Consider the following 19,060-nt stretch of genomic DNA (forward strand, 5'->3'; position numbering starts at 1 on the left):
ATGGGCCGAATGGCCTGTTTCTGTACTGTAACAGCCTTTGGTGGTAAGTTGAGTGAAACGCCTGAGCAAGTGGGGGCTGCTGAGCAGCAAGGTGTGACGAAAGGCTGGCTGTAACTGGAGGGGGGTCGGGAGAGTGGAGAGGGCGGGAGACACATTCGAGGGAAAACAATTCCCTTTGTTTCAAAGTTTTCTGTGATAAAGTAGATCAGGAAATCCATTCCCACTGGTCGTGAGTCGGCAACTGGAGGGCTGAAAATCATCATCATTGTCAAAAGACGAAAGGAGATTGTTACGCACAGGATTGTTGGGACATTGTTGAGACTGAGCAGAAAGAGTGGGGGAAGCAGAATCCATGAAAGGAAAGTTATTTGAAAAAGGAAAGTGTAAAAGGTTAGGGAGAAAGGGAGGGGACTGGGACTGAATGGAGAGCTCCTTCAGAGAGCTTGAATCCTGCCGCCCAGTGAATAAAGGCCCCGATTTTCTGCCAGCCGTCGGGCGGCTTTTCAGGCGGCCGGGGGCTGAAAATCGCCAAAAAAGCGGGTCGCGACCCCCCCCCGCCTGATTCCCTGCCCCGTTCGACTTTTGGACCGCCGTTTCTCCGCGACCCGCTTCAGTCCCGGCCACTGCTGGCGGGACTGGTCATCGGAACACTAATGACCAATTATTACCTTGTTGAAGTAGATTTTCCGGGGCTGTTGCGATTTTGGGGCTTTCCCCACGTGAAACACGCCTGTGGGGAACCCCGCTGATGAGACCTGGCGTGAAGCTTGCTGGCTTGCTTGCTTGCAGCTGCAGGTCAATCGGAGAAGCTGCGATTTAAAGGGACAGCACTTGTATGTTGAAGGACCTTGTTGTTGCAGGTTTGGGGCTACTTCTTCAAGGCTTAGGCACAGCTGTGGAAGGTTGGAGCCTCACACACTTCTCCAATGTGATCTCCTGGGAAGCCCCTCTCGCCACCCTCACTCAGTGCTTCCTCAGTGGAGGCATCTACGAGAAGCATGGGACGCCTTTTTTTCCTTCCCTTCTTGCCATTAGAGGATCTCCAGCAGCAGAGGCGGCAGCAGCAGAACCAGGAACAGCAGGATGAGCACCAGGAGCACCAGGCTGCTGCTCACTCACCTGAAGCTGCACAGGCCAGAAGGGGCCAGCGCTTGGAAGTGGCTTGAGAGCACCTTGCTGCGCTTTAGGGGGCCATGGGGACCCGTTTCTGCACTGGCAGTCCTACTCAGAAGGACTTCCATGAAGATCTGGTTTCTCTGTTCAACAGATGGCCAACGCTCCTCAAGAGAGGTCATTCTCTTATGAGCACTCACCATGTTTTCCGTACCCTGGCGAGTTATCTCCTCCATGGAGGTTGCCAACCTTTCCATGGTGATGCGTTCATGCGCCAATGACTCCACAAAGGCTCTGCTCATGGTCGCTATGGACTCCTCCATTCGCTCCACACTCGCAGCGACCCTGGAGACAAAACCTGCCAGAGACTCCTGCATCTGTGCATGGAGATCCATCACCTCTTCTCTTGCAGATGGACCCAGAGGCAGAGGGTCGACATGCAGCGCAGCTGAGCTGAGCTGGCAGAGTCCTGCGCCCTCCGACGAGGACTCTCCACTGCTGTCCCTGTCTCCAGAATCTGCTGATGCTCACTTGTGAGCTGTGAAACACCAGGTGACAACATTACTCTATGTCCCGAAGGTCCCCCCGAGGCGCGAATGTCTGCGCTGGTGCTGGGTGCGCTTACTTCTGCTGACGCTGTGCCCTCAGAGGTTGGAGCTTCCTCTGAGGAGTCTGGCTGCACAGCCTCTTCCTCCTCCACAGTGAGGACGGGGGCTCTGGATGGTACTGTGGGGGAGTAAAGGAAGGAATTAGAGATGTAATGCCAAGGTTCTTCTGGTGACTCCCAGCGAGTTGGAATCTGCTGACACCTGCATCCATGCAGCATTGGTCTCAGTGGGAGGCCTCTTCCTCCCTGACCTAGGGAAGAGGACCTCCCTGTGGGCCCTAACCCCATCCAATAATGCCTGCAGTGAAGCCTCGTCGAATTTGAAGGCAGCTCGGGGTCTGGCACTGGCCACAGTTGCTGCAGGCTCCTCTGCCATTGTGCAAGAGTGGTTGAGAAGCCTGCAGAGGTGGAGAAGCTTGCTGGACACTTTGAAAGCTCCACGAATGATGACATCATAGTGTGGGGATTTCTGACACGAATTGAACAATTAGCAAGGCTTCCCACATGCTGGGAATTAATTGGCCAATTGAGGGAAAATTGCGTGGAGCTGGCTGACACTTTTTATGTGTGTCAGAAACCCCACATTCGGGGAAACCCGACCATTCCCCACACAAGCTGAAAATCGGGGCCAAAGTGTTTGAGACACTGCTCACCACGAGAGGATTGTTAGTTTAAACATTGCTGACCCTATTCCCTCCTGCAGGATGACCATCACTGGACACTATATGGAGAAACCGGCCTCGGCCTCGCAGCTGGAGCATGAGCGAAGCTTGGGATGTGATAAAGGAGAAGCAGGCTGAAAATAGCAAGAGATCAGATAACATGAATGTTCGAATTGAAGGGTGCAAATAAAATCTGGAAACAAACTACAAAGGAAAATGAAAACTGGAAATGACAGGCAAAAGGAAGACATCTTCAAAAGGAAAATACTTTCTGCAGTAATAATTTGTTGAGTAGTATTTACTGTTTGGGCACAGTACTTCTGCTGCAGCTCCGTATTAATCTAATGTCTGTACACAACACTGAGACAGAGGCCGGGATTTTACCCCTCCCGCCCTCGCCCAGAGACAATGGAGCATGTGAGGGGGGTTAAGATTAGGTCGAGTCCACTCACTGTCCTGAGGTCACGCTGTTCCCGCCCACCCGCCCGCTGCCATTTCATCTTCGCTGACTTTCAACCGGCCGAGGGCCCCGCTACAGGCAGGCGAGGGTCCCGCTACAGGCAGGAGAGGGTCCCACTACAGGCAGGCGAGGGTCCCGCTACAGGCAGGAGAGGGTCCCGCTACAGGCAGGCGAGGGCCCCGTTACAGGCAGGCGAGGGTCCCGCTACAGGCAGGAGAGGGTCCCGCTACAGGCAGGAGAGGGTCCCGCTACAGGCAGGCGAGGGTCCCGCTACAGGCAGGAGAGGGTCCCGCTACAGGCAGGCAAGGGCCCCGCTACAGGCAGGAGAGGGTCCCGCTACAGGCAGGAGAGGGCCCCGCTACAGGCAGGAGAGGGTCCCGCTACAGGCAGGAGAGGGTCCCGCTACAGGAGAGGGCCCCGCTACAGGCAGGAGAGAGACCCGCTACAGGCAGGAGAGGGTCCCGCTACAGGCAGGAGAGGGTCCCGCTACAGGCAGGCGAGGGCCCCACAACAGACAGGCGAGGGTCCCGCTACAGGCAGGCAACAGTCTAAAAATAGCGGGCAAATCATTTAAAACAGAGATGAGGAAGAATTTCTTCACTCAAAGAGTGGTGAGCCTGTGGAATTCCCTGCCACAGAGGGCTGCGAAGGCTAATTCAATAAATATTTTCAAGAGAGAATTGGATATATTTCTGAAGGCTAAGGGGATTAAGGGTTACGGAGAAAAGGCGGGGACGGGGTACTGAACTGGTAAGATCAGCTATGATCTCAGACGAAGATCAGCCATGATCTCATTGAATGGCGGAGCAGGCTCGAAGGGCCGAATGGCCTACTCCTGTTCCTATCTCTATGTTTACAGGCAGGAGAGGGTCCCGCTACAGGCAGGAGAGGGTCCCGCAACAGGTAGGTGAGGGCCCCGCTACAGGCAGGCGAGGGTCCCACTACAGGCAGGCGAGGGTCCCGCTACAGGCAGGCGAGGGTCCCGCTACAGGCAGGAGAGGGTCCCACTACAGGCAGGCAAGGGCCCCGCTACAGGCAGGAGAGGGTCCCGCTACAGGCAGGAGAGGGCCCCGCTACAGGCAGGAGAGGGTCCCGCTACAGGCAGGAGAGGGTCCCGCTACAGGAGAGGGTCCCGCTACAGGCAGGAGAGGGCCCTGCTACAGGCAGGAGAGAGACCCGTTACAGGCAGGAGAGGGTCCCATTACAGGCAGGCGAGGGCCCCACTACAGGCAGGAGAGGGCCCCGCTACAGGCAGGAAAGGGGTCCGCTACAGGCAGGAGAGGGTCCCGCTACAGGCAGGCGAGGGCCCCACTACAGACAGGCGAGGGTCCCGCTACAGGCAGGAGAGGGTCCCGCTACAGGCAGGCTAGGGTCCCGCAACAGGTAGGTGAGGGCCCCGCTACAGGCAGGCGAGGGTCCCGCTACAGGCAGGCGAGGGTCCCGCTACAGGCAGGAGAGGGTCCCGCAACAGGTAGGTGAGGGCCCCGCTATAGGCAGGAGAGGTTCCCGCTACAGGCAGGAGAGGGTCCCGCTACAGGCAGGAGAGGGCCCCGCTACAGGCAAGACAGGTTCCCGCTACAGGCAGGAGAGGACCCCGCTACAGGCAGGAGAGGGTCCCGCTACAGGCAGGAGAGGGCCCCGCTACAGGCAGGAGAGGGTCCCGCTACAGGCAGGAGAGGGTCCCGCTACAGGCAGGAGAGGGTCCCGCTACAGGAGAGGGCCCCGCTACAGGCAGGAGAGAGACCCGTTACAGGCAGGAGAGGGTCCCGCTACAGGCAGGAGAGGGTCCCGCTACAGGCAGGAGAGGGTCCCGCTACAGGCAGGCGAGGGCCCCACAACAGACAGGCGAGGGTCCCGCTACAGGCAGGAGAGGGTCCCGCTACAGGCAGGAGAGGGTCCCGCAACAGGTAGGTGAGGGCCCCGCTACAGGCAGGCGAGGGTCCCGCTACAGGCAGGCGAGGGTCCCGCTACAGGCAGGCGAGGGTCCCGCTACAGGCAGGAGAGGGTCCCACTACAGGCAGGCGAGGGCCCCGCTACAGGCAGGAGAGGGTCCCGCTACAGGCAGGAGAGGGCCCCGCTACAGGCAGGAGAGGGTCCCGCTACAGGCAGGAGAGGGTCCCGCTACAGGAGAGGGTCCTGCTACAGGCAGGAGAGGGCCCTGCTACAGGCAGGAGAGAGACCCGTTACAAGCAGGAGAGGGTCCCATTACAGGCAGGCGAGGGCCCCACTACAGGCAGGAGAGGGCCCCGCTACAGGCAGGAAAGGGGTCCGCTACAGGCAGGAGAGGGTCCCGCTACAGGCAGGCGAGGGCCCCACTGCAGACAGGCGAGGGTCCCGCTACAGGCAGGAGAGGGTCCCGCTACAGGCAGGCTAGGGTCCCGCAACAGGTAGGTGAGGGCCCCGCTACAGGCAGGCGAGGGTCCCGCTACAGGCAGGCGAGGGTCCCGCTACAGGCAGGAGAGGGTCCCGCAACAGGTAGGTGAGGGCCCCGCTATAGGCAGGAGAGGTTCCCGCTACAGGCAGGAGAGGGTCCCGCTACAGGCAGGAGAGGGCCCCGCTACAGGCAAGAGAGGTTCCCGCTACAGGCAGGAGAGGACCCCGCTACAGGCAGGAGAGGGTCCCGCTACAGGCAGGAGAGGGCCCCGCTACAGGCAGGAGAGGGTCCCGCTACAGGCAGGAGAGGGTCCCGCTACAGGCAGGAGAGGGCCCCGCTACAGGCAGGAGAGGGTCCCGCTACAGGCAGGAGAGGGTCCCGCTACAGGAGAGGGTTCCGCTACAGGCAGGAGAGGGCCCCGCTACAGGCAGGAGAGAGACCCGTTACAGGCAGGAGAGGGTCCCGCTACAGGCAGGAGAGGGTCCCGCTACAGGCAGGAGAGGGTCCCGCTACAGGCAGGTGAGGGCCCCACTACAGACAGGCGAGGGTCCCGCTACAGGCAGGAGAGGGTCCCGCTACAGGCAGGAGAGGGCCCCGCTACAGGCAGGCGAGGGCCCCGCTACAGGCAGGCGAGGGCCCCGCTACAGGCAGGCGAGGGCCCCGCTACAGGCAGGCGAGGGCCCCACTACAGACAGGCGAGGGTCCCGCTACAGGCAGGCGAGGGTCCCGCTACAGGCAGGAGAGGGCCCCGCTACAGACAGGCGAGGGTCCCGCTACAGGCAGGAGAGGGGTCCGCTACAGACAGGAGAGGGTCCCGCTACAGGCAGGAGAGGGCCCCGCTACAGGCAGGAGAGGGTCCCGCTACAGGCAGGCGAGGGTCCCGCTACAGGCAGGCGAGGGTCCCGCTACAGACAGGAGAGGGGCCCGCTACAGGCAGGAGAGGGCCCCGCTACAAGCAGGAGAGAGGCCCGCTACAGGCAGGCGAGTGTCCCACTACAGGCAGGAGAGGGTCCCGCTACAGGCAGGCGAGGGCCACTTTACGTTCAAAGGTGGCGGCTTGATGACATCATTGATGCCACGACGAGATCTTAACGTCGAGCCAAGGGGAGACCCGCCCTGTGGTGTATGTGCCTTTAAGAGCCCCTGTGTACTGTAATGCCGGTAGTGGCCACTCGGGCTATATAAGCCTGTATAGTGTCTTGTATCTTTTAGTTCACCTCCAGACTTGGTTCAGTAACCACCTGTTAAACCAACTCCTGCATTCCGTGTCTCCATTAACACACGGATACAACAGTGGCGACGAATTGGAAACGGACTTACCTGTAATTCGGCAGCACCTCAAGGAGATTGATTCCTCAGACGAAAGTCGAAGAAGAAAAAAAAAAGGAAAAAAAACTGTGGTTTCACCAGCTAGCCGGGCTGGTGGCAGGTACTGCAATAATCCTTCCTGGGTGGCGGGCTGGGCCTCGATCGGCTGGCTCTGCAGCGGGGCCGAGCAGCGAAGGCGGAGCCAAACAGAGACGGAGGGTGGAGCACTCGGGAGACGGCCAGCGCTGCAAAGCAGGTCGGCGTTCGGACCAAGCAGAGGGAGGGAAAAGTCCCAGAGAGTCCAACGGGAACGAGTCTCCAACTATTAAAAATATCTGTGTAAATAAAAACCGCGGAGAACAGCGTTGTCAGCAGCGGCAGCGGTGGGAAAGCACGGGAGGCGCCATTTTTTCTCGGCAGGGAAGAAAGGAAAGCGCGGGAGGCGCCATTTTGTTTTCAGGATGCCTAAGACTGGCAATATTACTGCTTTCGATAGTGATGTAGAGGATTGGACCATTTATGTGGAAAGAGTGGAGGTATATTGCACAGCGAATGAAATAGAGGATGATAAAAAGGCATTGGTACTTCTAAATCTAATGGGCGCAAGGACATACGGGCTGTTACGAAACTTAATCACTCCAGCCAAACCGATGGACAAGAATTTTAAGGAGATTGTTGATGCCCTACAGGAGCACTTAAACCCAACACCGCTGCTGATAGCGGAACGATTCAAATTCTTCAGGAGGAATCAGCAGAAGAATGAAAGTAACACTGATTACCTCACCGAATTAAGGAAGCTGTCAAAGCACTGCCAATTCGGGGCAGGACTGGCAGATTCTCTTCGAGACAAATTCGTCTGCGGTCTCCTAAGTGAAGGAACACAGAAAAGGCTACTTTCTGAGAAAGATTTAACACTGGACAAGGCTTTCAGTGTAGCTGTATCATACAAAGCAGCAGCAAGAGGAGCTGCAGAGATACAGCAGAAGCCACAGGACTTCGGCACCCATGAAATGACACAGGGTTTCGAGAGATGTTATCGCTGCGGCAGATCCACCCATGACCAGAGGGACTGCTGGTTCAAGGACAAAGCATGCAAGGAAAGATGGGACACATTGCACGTGTATGCCGATCTGGAAACAAAAAATCCACTGACAGAAAAAAAATCAAAAAGGGAAAGTACAGAAAGGTACAAATGATGACGGACAGTAGCTCCGAAGACCAGAAGAGCGATAGCGACTCCGGAAACAAGAGACTAAGCTGTCTCAAATTACATAATGTAATTGCCAAAGAAGATTACCAGACCATTTGGGTTACCCTCACGATAGCGGGGTCCCCAGTTAAAATGGAGCTAGATACAGGATCAGCTCTGACCGTCATAAGTTGACAGGATTACGAGTGGCTATTTCCGCATATACCTTTGAAAGACACATCCATTATCTTCAAAACATATACGGGGCAGAAAGTATACCCCAGAGGGAAAATAAGGGTGCCTGTTGTATACAACGGCAAGGAAATACAGAAGTTGTATTTATACGTTCTGCAAGATGGTGGTCCACCGCTGTTGGGACGTGAATGGATCAGGAAGATACGTTTAGACTGGCACTCCATTCAGGCACTGACGGTGACCAGTAAGAAAAAAAGTGATGATGACGTCATACCTGAACGATTAAAAGACATCTTGGCCAACGCCAAAGAAGTGTTTCAACAGGAACTAGGAACCTTGAAAGGCGTCACCGCCTCAATAAAAGTGGAAGATGCGGCAATTCCCAAGTTTTTTAAGGCAAGGCCGGTGCCATACGCAATTCGTCCAGCAGTCGAGGCAGAGCTGGAGAATTTGGAAAAGGCAGGCGTGTTATCCAAGATAGATTGAAGCGAGTGGGCAACACCCATCGTCCCGGTCATGAAGAAAACGTTGAATAATGATAAATCTGAAGAACAGAGAAAAATTCGCATCTGTGGGGACTTCAAGGTGACTGTAAACCCGGTCCTTCACACGGTACAGTATCCTCTTCCGAGGATAGAAGATATTTTCGCCTCACTATCCGGAGGGAAACGTTTCACCAAAATTGACTTGGCACAGGCATATCTACAGATGGAGGTTGAGGAGGCCTCTAAAAAGTATCTCACGATAAACACACACAAAGGCCCGTACCAGTACAATCGACTGGTTTTCGGAGTAGCATCAGCTCCAGCTATCTGGCAAAGAGCTATGGAGCAAGTCCTGCAAGGGATTCCGGGGACTCAATGCTACCTAGACGACATCCTTGTAACAGGAGAAAATGACAACGAGCACCTTGCCAATTTGGAGCAGGTGCTCACTAGGCTGAGAGAACGGGGCCTATGAGCAAATCGCCCCAAGTGCGAATTTTTCCAGAAACAAATATCATATTGTGGCCACATAATTAACGAAGAAGGGTTGCATAAGTCACCTGAAAAAATTGAAGCGGTCATAAAAGCCCCAGCACCTGAAAATGACTCACAATTAAGGTCGTTCCTGGGATTGGTAAATTACTATCATAAATTTTTACCGAACTTGTCAACTGTTCTGCACCCTCTTAACGAACTGCTACAAACGGGAGTAATTTGGAAATGGAGCGAAGACTGTAAACGTGCCTTCCATAAATGCAAAGGCTTGATCACGTCCAAGGAAGTTTTGGCTCATTACAACCCATCACTGCCAATCAGACTGGCGTGCGATGCATCCCCTTATGGCGTAGGAGCGGTATTATCGCATAGATTCCCTGATGGCTCGGAGCGGCCGATAGCTTTTGTGTCACGCTCATTGAACTCAGCTGAGCGTAACTATGCCCAGATCGACAGGGAAGCACTCAGCCTGATATGGGGAGTGAAGAAATTCAACCATTACCTAAACGGACAAAAATTTACCTTGTTGACTGACCATCAACCCCCTCGTCTCCATATTCAACCCTAAAAAGGGCGTTCCCATTATGACAGCACAAAGGCTACAGAGGTGGTCCCTTTTCCTAGGGGCACACCAATATGACATAGAATACAAAGGATCAAAACAGCATGGAAATGCTGACGGTTTATCGCGTCTACCGTTGCCAACGGTAGAAGAGGCACCTACAGTGGACCCAGTGGAGATGTTCCACTCAACCACAGTGGAATGTCTACCAGTAACAAATTCTACCATTGAAAAGGAAACGAGAAATGACCCGACTCTCTCACGAGTCTACGATATAACGGTGAAGGGATGGCCAGCACATGGCGAACCACTGTTGCCAGCATTCTCGCAAAGAAGAGAACAGCTGTCAGTGTGCCGAGGAACCTTGATGTGTGGATCCAGAGTGGTGATTCCACCCAAACTCCAGGATAAAGTGCTAAAGGAGCTTCACGAGGGGCATCTGGGTGGAGTGAAAATGAAGAACCTAGCCAGAGCGTTTGTGTGGTGGCCAGGTATCGATGGAGACATCGAAGAAATGACCAAGGGCTGTCTAGAATGCTAGAAGGTCCAAAACGCCCCACCACAAGCCCCTCTACATCCATGGGAGTGGCCCTCATCTCCATGGCAAAGGGTGCACATCGACTTTGCTGGTCCATTTATGGACTCCATGTTCTTAATCGCGGTTGATGCACACTCCAAGTGGCCGGAGGTAATAAAGATGTCCTCCACCACCACGGAAAAAACCATCACAGTATTAAGGACCATTGTAATGAAATCTGTTTGTCTTGATCCTGTATTCGTTTTGCACTCATGTATATTACCCTCCCCCACTGTGTATAGTTTCACTTCCTCTTTCCCGACTAACCTGGGAGGTTCCAGGTCTTGGCTCTTGGCTCCGCCCCTGACTTCTCTTACATAAAGATCCCAGGATCTGTATGACTCTTTCCTGTGAACCAGTCGGCGTGTTGAGTTGTTAGTTCTGATCTTCGTGATTAAAAGCCAACTTGTTTAAGTCTATAACTTCTAGTTTTGTGGTTATTGAAGGCCCATCAATTTTAATCACTAAAGAATACTAGGATGGATCGACTCCTAAAACCAGAGCGTCTGGACTTGGATCCACATTCTGCTGAAGCATCAAATCAATTTGGACACTGGCTCAAATGCTTCGAACTCTTCGCGGGGGCCTCATCCGCTAGCGAGGTAGATAAACTGAGTCTACTGACTACACGCGTAAGTCATCGGATTTATTCGTTCATCCGGGACGCCACCTCTTACACGGAGGCCATCACTACCCTGAAGGCCCAATACCAGAGGCCGGTAAACGAAGTGTACGCCAGACATCTGCTGGCTACACGCAGGCAGCGACCAGAGGAATCAATGGACGATTTCTTACAGGGCCTAAAGGACCTGGTCCGGGACTGTAACTGCAAGGCCGCGACGGCCAACGCGTACTCTGACGAATTGGTCCGCGATTCCTTCATCACGGGCCTCAAATCGAATTATATCCGGCAGAGACTGCTGGAGAAGGAGGTCCTGGACTTAAAAAAGGCAGTGGCCACTGCGCGATCGCTGGACGTGGCCCAGAAAAACTCTGACTCTTATTCTTCCGGCCATGCGGCCCTCACCGCCTCATGTGCGCCGAGGGGGCCGCCATCTTGGAATCAGCCATCTTCCCCATCCAGGTCTCAGACCAGCTCTACGCCGCCGGAGTCCCCGCACAGAAGTTCACCCAGGAGTCCTACTACAGCGGCAATGTCTCGAGGCCCGAAATGCTACTTCTGCGGCCAGGCCAAGCACCCCAGACAACGATGCCCAGCGAAGGACGCTACATGCTTCAAATGTAAGAAAAAGGGGCATTTTAGCAAAGTCTGCAGGGGGAATCCGATTTCCAACTCCGTCACCGCCTCGTGCGTGCCGTGCGGGCCGCCATCTTGGGATCCGCCATCTTTTCCCGACACAACGGCCGCCCAGGGCCCAACAGTGGCTTCGATCATGGTGGATCAATCCAAGCCACACCCGTTGACAAAATCCATGATGGACATACAGGTAAACGGGAATTTAACGAAATGTTTAATTGACTGTGGGAGTACCGAGAGTTTTATCCACCCTAGCCTGGTACGGCGGCACTCATTAACGGTAACCCCTACACGGAGCAGGATTGCTATGGCTGCTAAGCCCCACACTTCGGACATTTTGGGCTACTGTGTGGTAACATTGACTGTAAAAGGCACGGACTACAAGGATTTTAAACTCCTCCTGATGCCAGAACTCTGTGTTAATGTAATCTTGGGCCTGGACTTCCAGTGCCACCACGAAAGTGTCACGCTAGCATATGGCGGGTCCCAGCCGCCACTCACAGTCTGTGGCCTATCAACCTTAAAAATCAGCCCGCCCTCTTTATTCGCTAATCTCGCTCCGAACTGTAGGCCCATAGCGACCAAAAGTAGACGGTACAGTCTGGAAGACAGACACTTTATCAAGGCGGAAGTGGACAGACTCCTGCGGGAAGGCATTATTGAATGCAGTACCAGCCCGTGGCGTGCCCAAGTAGTCATAGTTAAAAATAGCGAAAAGAAACGGATGGTAATTGACTACAGCCAGACTGTTAATATTTATACCCAGCTGGACGCCTACCCTTTACCCCGCATACCAGAAATGGTCAACCAGATTGCGCAATACCGAGTCTTCTCGACTATCGACCGCAAATCCGCGTATCACCAGCTCCCCATTAGAACGGAGGACCGCCCATACACCGCCTTCGAGGCGAACGGGCGCCTCTACCATTTTCTCAGAGTGCCCTTCGGAGTAACAAATGGGGTCTCGGTCTTCCAACGTGAGATGGACCGCATGGTTGACGAGAATAAACTACAAGCTACCTACCCCTATCTGGACAATGTCACTATCTGCGGGCACAACCAGCAAGACCATGATCTAAATCTTGCGAGATTTTTAAAAACTGCCCTAAAGCTGAATCTAACCTACAACGAAGACAAATGTGTCTTCAACACAACCCGTCTCTGTATCCTCGGCTGTGTGGTGGAAGATGGGGTAATTGGACCGGACCCTGACCGATTACGCCCCCTAAAGGAACTGCCCCTGCCACACAATCCCAAAGCTTTAAAAAGGTGCCTGGGATTTTTTTCGTATTATGCCCAATGGGTGCCCAATTACTCTGATAAGGCCCGACCCCTCATTAAATCGACGTCCTTCCCACTATCAGCTGAAGCTTGGGAGGCTTTCACCAGTGTTAAACAGGACATTGAAAGGGCTGCAGTGTGTGCAGTGGACGAATGCATTCCCTTTCAAGTCGAAAGTGATGCGTCAGACTTTGCCTTAGCTGCGACCCTCAATCAGGCTGGGAGACCTGTGGCCTTCTTCTCCCGAACCCTTCAGGGACCTGAAATCAGGCACTCTTCTGTCGAGAAGGAGGCACAGGCTATAGTGGAGGCAGTGCGGCACTGGAGACACTACCTAGCCGGCAAACGTTTCACCCTGCTCACCGACCAGCGGTCGGTGGCTTTCATGTTTAATAACAAACAAAGGGGGAAAATCAAGAATGACAAAATACTCAGGTGGAGGATCGAACTATCCACATTCGACTATGGTATTATGTACAGGCCAGGAGCCCTTAATGAACCCCCAGACGCCCTATCGCGGGGAATGTGTGCCAGCATTCATACGGACAAATAACAGGGTCTCCACAACGACCTCTGTCACCCAGGGGTCACCCGACTATACCATTTTATAAAGTCCCGCAATCTGCCCCACTCCATCGAGGAGGTCAGGGCAATGACCAGAGCCTGCCGCACCTGTGCGGAATGTAAGCCTCGTTTCTACAGGCCTGACCGTGCACACCTTATCAAAGCCACACGGCCATTCGAGCGCCTAAGTCTGGACTTCAAGGGACCCCTTCCCTCTGCCGACCGTAACGTATACTTCCTCAATATCATTGATGAATATTCCCGCTTCCCCTTCGCCATTCCCTGCCCAGACATGACCAGTGCCACGGTCATCAAGTGTCTCTGTAATCTATTCTGCATGTTTGGCATGCCGAACTACATACACAACGATAGGGGGACATCATTCATGAGTGACGAGCTGCGCCAGTTCTTGCTCTCGAAGGGGATAGCCACTAGCAGAACCACTAGCTACAACCCCCGGGGTAATGGGCAAGTGGAAAGGGAGAATGCTACTGTTTGGAAGGCTGTCACGTTAGCCTTAAAGTCAAAAGGCCTTCCGACCTCCCGCTGGCAGGAAGTCCTCCCAGACGTGCTCCACTCCATAAGGTCTCTGTTATGTACTGCCACTAACGCTACCCCTCACGAAAAGATGTTCGTTTTCCCCCGGAAATCCACCTCGGGCATATCTCTACCTGCGTGGCTGACGTCTCCGGGGACAGTACTATTGCGGAAGCACGTGAGAGGCCATAAAACGGACCCCCTTATGGAAAAGGTACAGCTCCTCCATACAAACCCTCAGTACGCCTATATCGAATATTCTGATGGGCGAGAGGACACTGTTTCCATAAAAGACCTCGCTCCCTCGGGGAGCGGAGAGAACGATGGGAGACTACCCGATGAAGACCTACACTACAAAGAGACAGGACGCCCAGAGGTATCAATACCCAACTTTAACCTGGAGGACACTGCAGATAACCTGGAAGACACTGCAGAGGCCCGGACAGCGGAGGAACCAAAATCCACTCCCCTAGAGGCACCCCAACCGGCTTTGCGCAAATCACTGAGAACTGCAAAACCTCCTGACAGACTCACTTATACCAACTTTTAAGAAACATCACCCCGATGGACTAAATCTATAGAAGGGGTGAATGTAATGAAATCTGTTTGTCTTGATCCTGTATTCGTTTTGCACTCATGTATATTACCCTCCCCCACTGTGTATAGTTTCACTTCCTCTTTCCCGACTAACCTGGGAGGTTCCAGGTCTTGGCTCTTGGCTCCGCCCCTGACTTCTCTTACATAAAGATCCCAGGATCTGTATGACTCATTCCTGTGAACCAGTCGGTGTGTTGAGATGTTAGCTCTGATCTTAGTGATTAAAAGCCAACTTGTTTAAGTCTATAACTTCTAGTTTTGTGGTTATTGAAGGCCCATCAACCATATTTGCCAGGAATGGGCTGCCTGAACAGATCTGTTCTGATAATGGACCGCAATTTGTGTCCGAAGAATTCAGGAAGTTCTTAAAAAACAATGGGGTTAAGCACTACACGTCCGCCCCATACCATCCCGCCACCAATGGATTGGCTGAAAGGTTTGTCCAGACCTTCAAGAAGGCCATAAAGGCCATGGGTAATGAAGACATAAAAATACAGCATAAGGTAGATAACTTCTTGTTTGCATACAGGAATGCAACACATGTGGTTACAAACCAAACTCCCGCCATGATGTTTTTCAATAGAAGACTAAGATGCCGGCTGGATTTGATCAAGCCAAACATCAGAAGGGACGTAGAGAACCGGCAATTTCAAGGCATGAATGAAAGGCCAACTAGAACCTTCCAGATAGGTCAACAAGTTTTGGCCCGGGACTACCGTACCGAGAAATGGTAGCCTGGAACTATTTGCACACGACTAGGACTGCTGATGTATACCGTGGACATTGGAGAAAGCATAATAAGGCGCCATGCTGACCAGATCATAGAGTCATCCAAAAAGGGACAACCTACACCACAACTCTATACGCCTAATGATGAAGCAGAGATACCCATAGTATCTACCTCCGATCCGGTGATACTGGAACCAGATGAACCCGACACTGGCATTCAAGCCGAATTGACCTTGCCAAAAGAACCTACTACACCACCGAAAACTACTACACCACCGAGGTGTTATCCGGACCGAGTCAGGAAGCCTCCAGAGAGACTAACTTATAATTGATTAACTGCAGCAAATGTGTAGATTATTGTTCTTGTAAACATGTTAATTAATGATTACTTAAAAATGTTATATACTGGTTGTCTAGAAGGGGAGGAATTGTGGTGTATGTGCCTTTAAGAGCCCCTGTGTACTGTAATGCCGGTAATGGCCACTCGGGCTATATAAGCCTGTATAGTGTCTTGTATCTTTTAGTTCACCTCCAGACTTTGTTCAGTAAACACCTGTTAAACCAACTCCTGCATTCCGTGTCTCCATTAACACACGGATACAACACGCCCGGTGTCAAACCCCACACCTGAACCACAGCGGGAGGAACCAACTGGCCAGAAGAGGCCAAGGCAAGATTCCCGAGATTACTTCAGTGCGAACTCCGTGTGTGCCAAGAGGACCAGACGTGCTCCGCACTTCCCTAGCCCCACAAGGAGTCCCTGGCCCTCCCTATCTTGGCTTTGCCTCTTCCTCTGCACACTGTCATTGGCTGCCAGCACCCCTGCCCAGTGCTGAGGCCCATTGCCATCGGTCCCCAGCAATGTACAACAACAACTTGCATTTATACAGCACCTTTAATGCAGTAAAACATCCCAAGGCACTTCACAGGAGCGATACTGATCCACATAAGAAGATATTAGGACAGGTGACCAAAAGCTTGGTCAAAGAGATAGGTTTTAACGAGCATCTTGAAGGTGGAGAGAGAGGCGGAGAGGTTTAGGGAGGAAATTCCAGAGCTTCGGGCCCAGGCAGTCATAAGCCTCCTGACCCGCTCGCACCCGCCAGCCAGTCAGTCCTGCCGGTTTCGGGCGGGAGACAGTGCTGCAATATTCAAATCAGACCTGGGAGTTAAAATGGCCCAGTGCCTCATGCTGAGCTCCCCACAGGGATTTCCCTCCCGTCCCACCCCCCGCCCGTCCCAAATGTGTCCCGCAGTGAAAATCGAAGCCAGAGTTCCCATTGCTGCCTTTCTCGGTTAAGATGACGACATGACAGCAAACATCTTACCTGGAATAGAAGTCAGCAACACTTTGACGACCTCCTCATGACCCTGGCGTGCCGCAATGATTGCGGGGTTTCCATCATTGAGCTCCTTTGACAGTTCCACCCGTGCCTCCTGGAGCAGGTACTGCACCATCTCTGTGTCTCCATACGAGGCTGTGATACCCAAGAGCTCACACTGTAAAGTGCAATGGCAAGAGTTAGAGCATCAAACACCAACCTGCTTGTAATGATCAATAACATGTCATTCTAGTGGACACTAGGTGGAGCCGTAGAGCTGTGTAGAGCTGTATATAGCTGTATGTATAAGACTACACTACCCAGCTGTATATATATTAAGACTACATTACCCATGAGGCACTAGGCTACCCACAAGGCAACAGTCAAGATGGAAGCCTCTACAGATACTGTACCTAGTCCACATGTGCTCAATAAAAGTGTCTAGTAAAAGCTAGCTGTGTTCATAATAAGAATGTCTATTTATTAATGAACATAAGATGGTACCAGGATGGTGAAGATCTGCTGAAAATTGTGAAAAGCGACATGGAGAATTTGAAGCCACCAGAGCGTTTGAATCTCGAGGGAAATGTCGACTACAATTGGCGGATTTTTAAACAACAATTCGAACTCTACATTGTAGCCATCGGATTCGGTACGAAGCCAGACGCAAGGAAGATAGCGTTGCTGCTTACGGTTGCAGGCCCACAGGCGATAGAGGTATTTAATACATTTGTATTTAATCCAGAGGAGAACAGAGAAAAATTAGAAGATGTGCTAAAAAAATTTGATGCACATTGCTCTCCCAAAAAGAATGAGACGTATGAAAGATACATCTTCCGTTCTCGGACACAGCAACAAAATGAGACTTTTGATAGCTTTATAACTGATCTGAAACTGAAAGCACAGACATGTAATTTCTCTGAGCTCAAAGCATCCATGATTCGTGACCAGATTGTGTTTGGTATTCATGATAAAAAAGTCAGGGAACGTCTGTTGAGAGAAACCGAACTAAATTTGGAAAATGCGGTGAAAATATGCCAAGCCAGCGAGCTAGCTCGAAAGCACGCGAAGACTTTCAGTGAAATCAATAATGATGCGATTGTAATGAGTGATAATGCTGCTGTTGGTGCTGTGTCCTACAAGGGGAAGAAAGGTGGGCAGAACAGAAATGAAAAGCAATCGGAGGATGAAATTTTTAATTGTAAACGCTGTGGTTACAAACACCAGTTAAGACAATGCCCAGCGTTTGGAAAAATGTGCACAAAGTGTAATGGAAAGAATCACTTTGCCAAACAATGCTTTTCAAAAGTAAAAACAACGAAAGGGCAACAAGTTAATGTGATTGAGGACACTGATTTAAGTGAGACATTTTTTGTAGGAATGGTGTCATGTGACGATATCAAAAAAGATACAGAAAATGTGCAGCCCTCAGAAATGGACAATGTTGAACATAAAGTCAATGCAGTAAAAGTGGACAAATGGATGATCCCACTGCAGATAAATGGAGCATTAGTTACATTGAAACTGGACACTGGGGCAAAAGCAAACTTAATCAGTATGAGTGACATAAAAAATATGAAAGAAAAGCCCAAAATACAGAAAAAGTCAGTACTACTGAAGAGCTATAATGGACAGAAAATAGATAGCTTAGGTGTATGCAGACTTAAAGTGACAGTCAAAGACAAAGTGCATCATCTCATGTTTTCTGTTGTGGCTGAAAAACTTGATTCGATACTAGGTGACAAAGCTTGTGAAGACTTAGAACTGGTCAAGAGAGTCTACCGTATAAACTGTGCCATAAGCAGACCAGATGACTCAGGTGATGAAGCAGAGAGCCCATCAAGGATGAAAAGGCCAAAGGGTATCCATGCCTTCAAAAAGCCTAGTTTCTCCAAGAAGAAAGAAAAAGACTTTAAGGTCAAAGAGAAGCCAAAGGAAGAAAAGCACAAAGAGGAAAAACACAAGGAGAAAAAGTCCAAAGATATAACCGCAGCAGATGTTGTTAAGCAGTGGAAAGAGAAAAAGAAAAAGAAGAAGCCTGCACCAGAGCAGGAAGCAGTTCCGGTGGATACTCCTTCTTCCCTCAGGCCAATCTTTGGTGTTCCATTAGCCGAGGCTGCTGAGAGGACTATGCTGTATGATGGGATCCAGCTGCCAGCAGTTTTTCGAGAGTGCATTGACTACATTGAGAGTTATGGCATGAAGAGTGAAAGAAACACTGAAACCCTCTCCAAGCAAAGATCGCAGGGAGACCTCGATCTATACAAGAGCAGATCGATGACAATGCCGCAACTGCATCTTGTCATTCACCGCCAGAACAATCTCATGAAGACACATCAGACTTACCCGTGTTGAGAAGATCCACACGTGAAGTAAAAGAGCCTGATAGACTATGGGCTAGATTTTCAGTATAGACAGTTTTGGGGCGCTAAGCTTAGCGCCCGCCCGAAGTTATCGCCCGCCCCAAAGTAGCGCCCCGTTGCCGGAAATTCAGTGGCTTCGCCCTAAGAGGTTGGTGGAGCGCTAAAAGAGGCGTTCCACTAGTATCTTTAGGCGCTAAGCCGGCGGTGGAGAGCGCAACACCCGAGCTCGGGCGCAGCGCACGGCAGACACTCTGGTGCCAGTGAGCTCTTAAAGGGGAAGGGTGCATGTATTTTTTTCAAATGCAAAGTCTGGGAGGAGGAGGAGGAGGAGGAGGAGGAGGAGGAGGAGGAGGAGGAGGAGGAGGAGGAGGAGGAGGAGGAG

At 52.1% G+C, this 19,060-nt stretch overlaps 1 protein-coding gene across 1 annotated transcript in view; it reads right to left on the reverse strand.

Annotated features, from left to right (window-relative positions):
* The window catches only part of lrrk1 (leucine-rich repeat kinase 1), a 404,527-nt gene that overhangs the window by 299,704 nt on the left and 85,763 nt on the right, over positions 1-19,060 (reverse strand). Inside the window, 1 exon segment of the mRNA XM_085968973.1 lies at positions 16,322-16,493. Coding sequence (XP_085825099.1) covers positions 16,322-16,493 — 172 coding nt within the window.

The sequence above is a fragment of the Somniosus microcephalus genome, chromosome 27 (assembly GCF_052327205.1).
Source record: "Somniosus microcephalus isolate GS21.2 chromosome 27, FLI_Smic_1.0, whole genome shotgun sequence".
In the NCBI taxonomy this organism is placed as follows: Eukaryota; Metazoa; Chordata; class Chondrichthyes; order Squaliformes; family Somniosidae; genus Somniosus; species Somniosus microcephalus.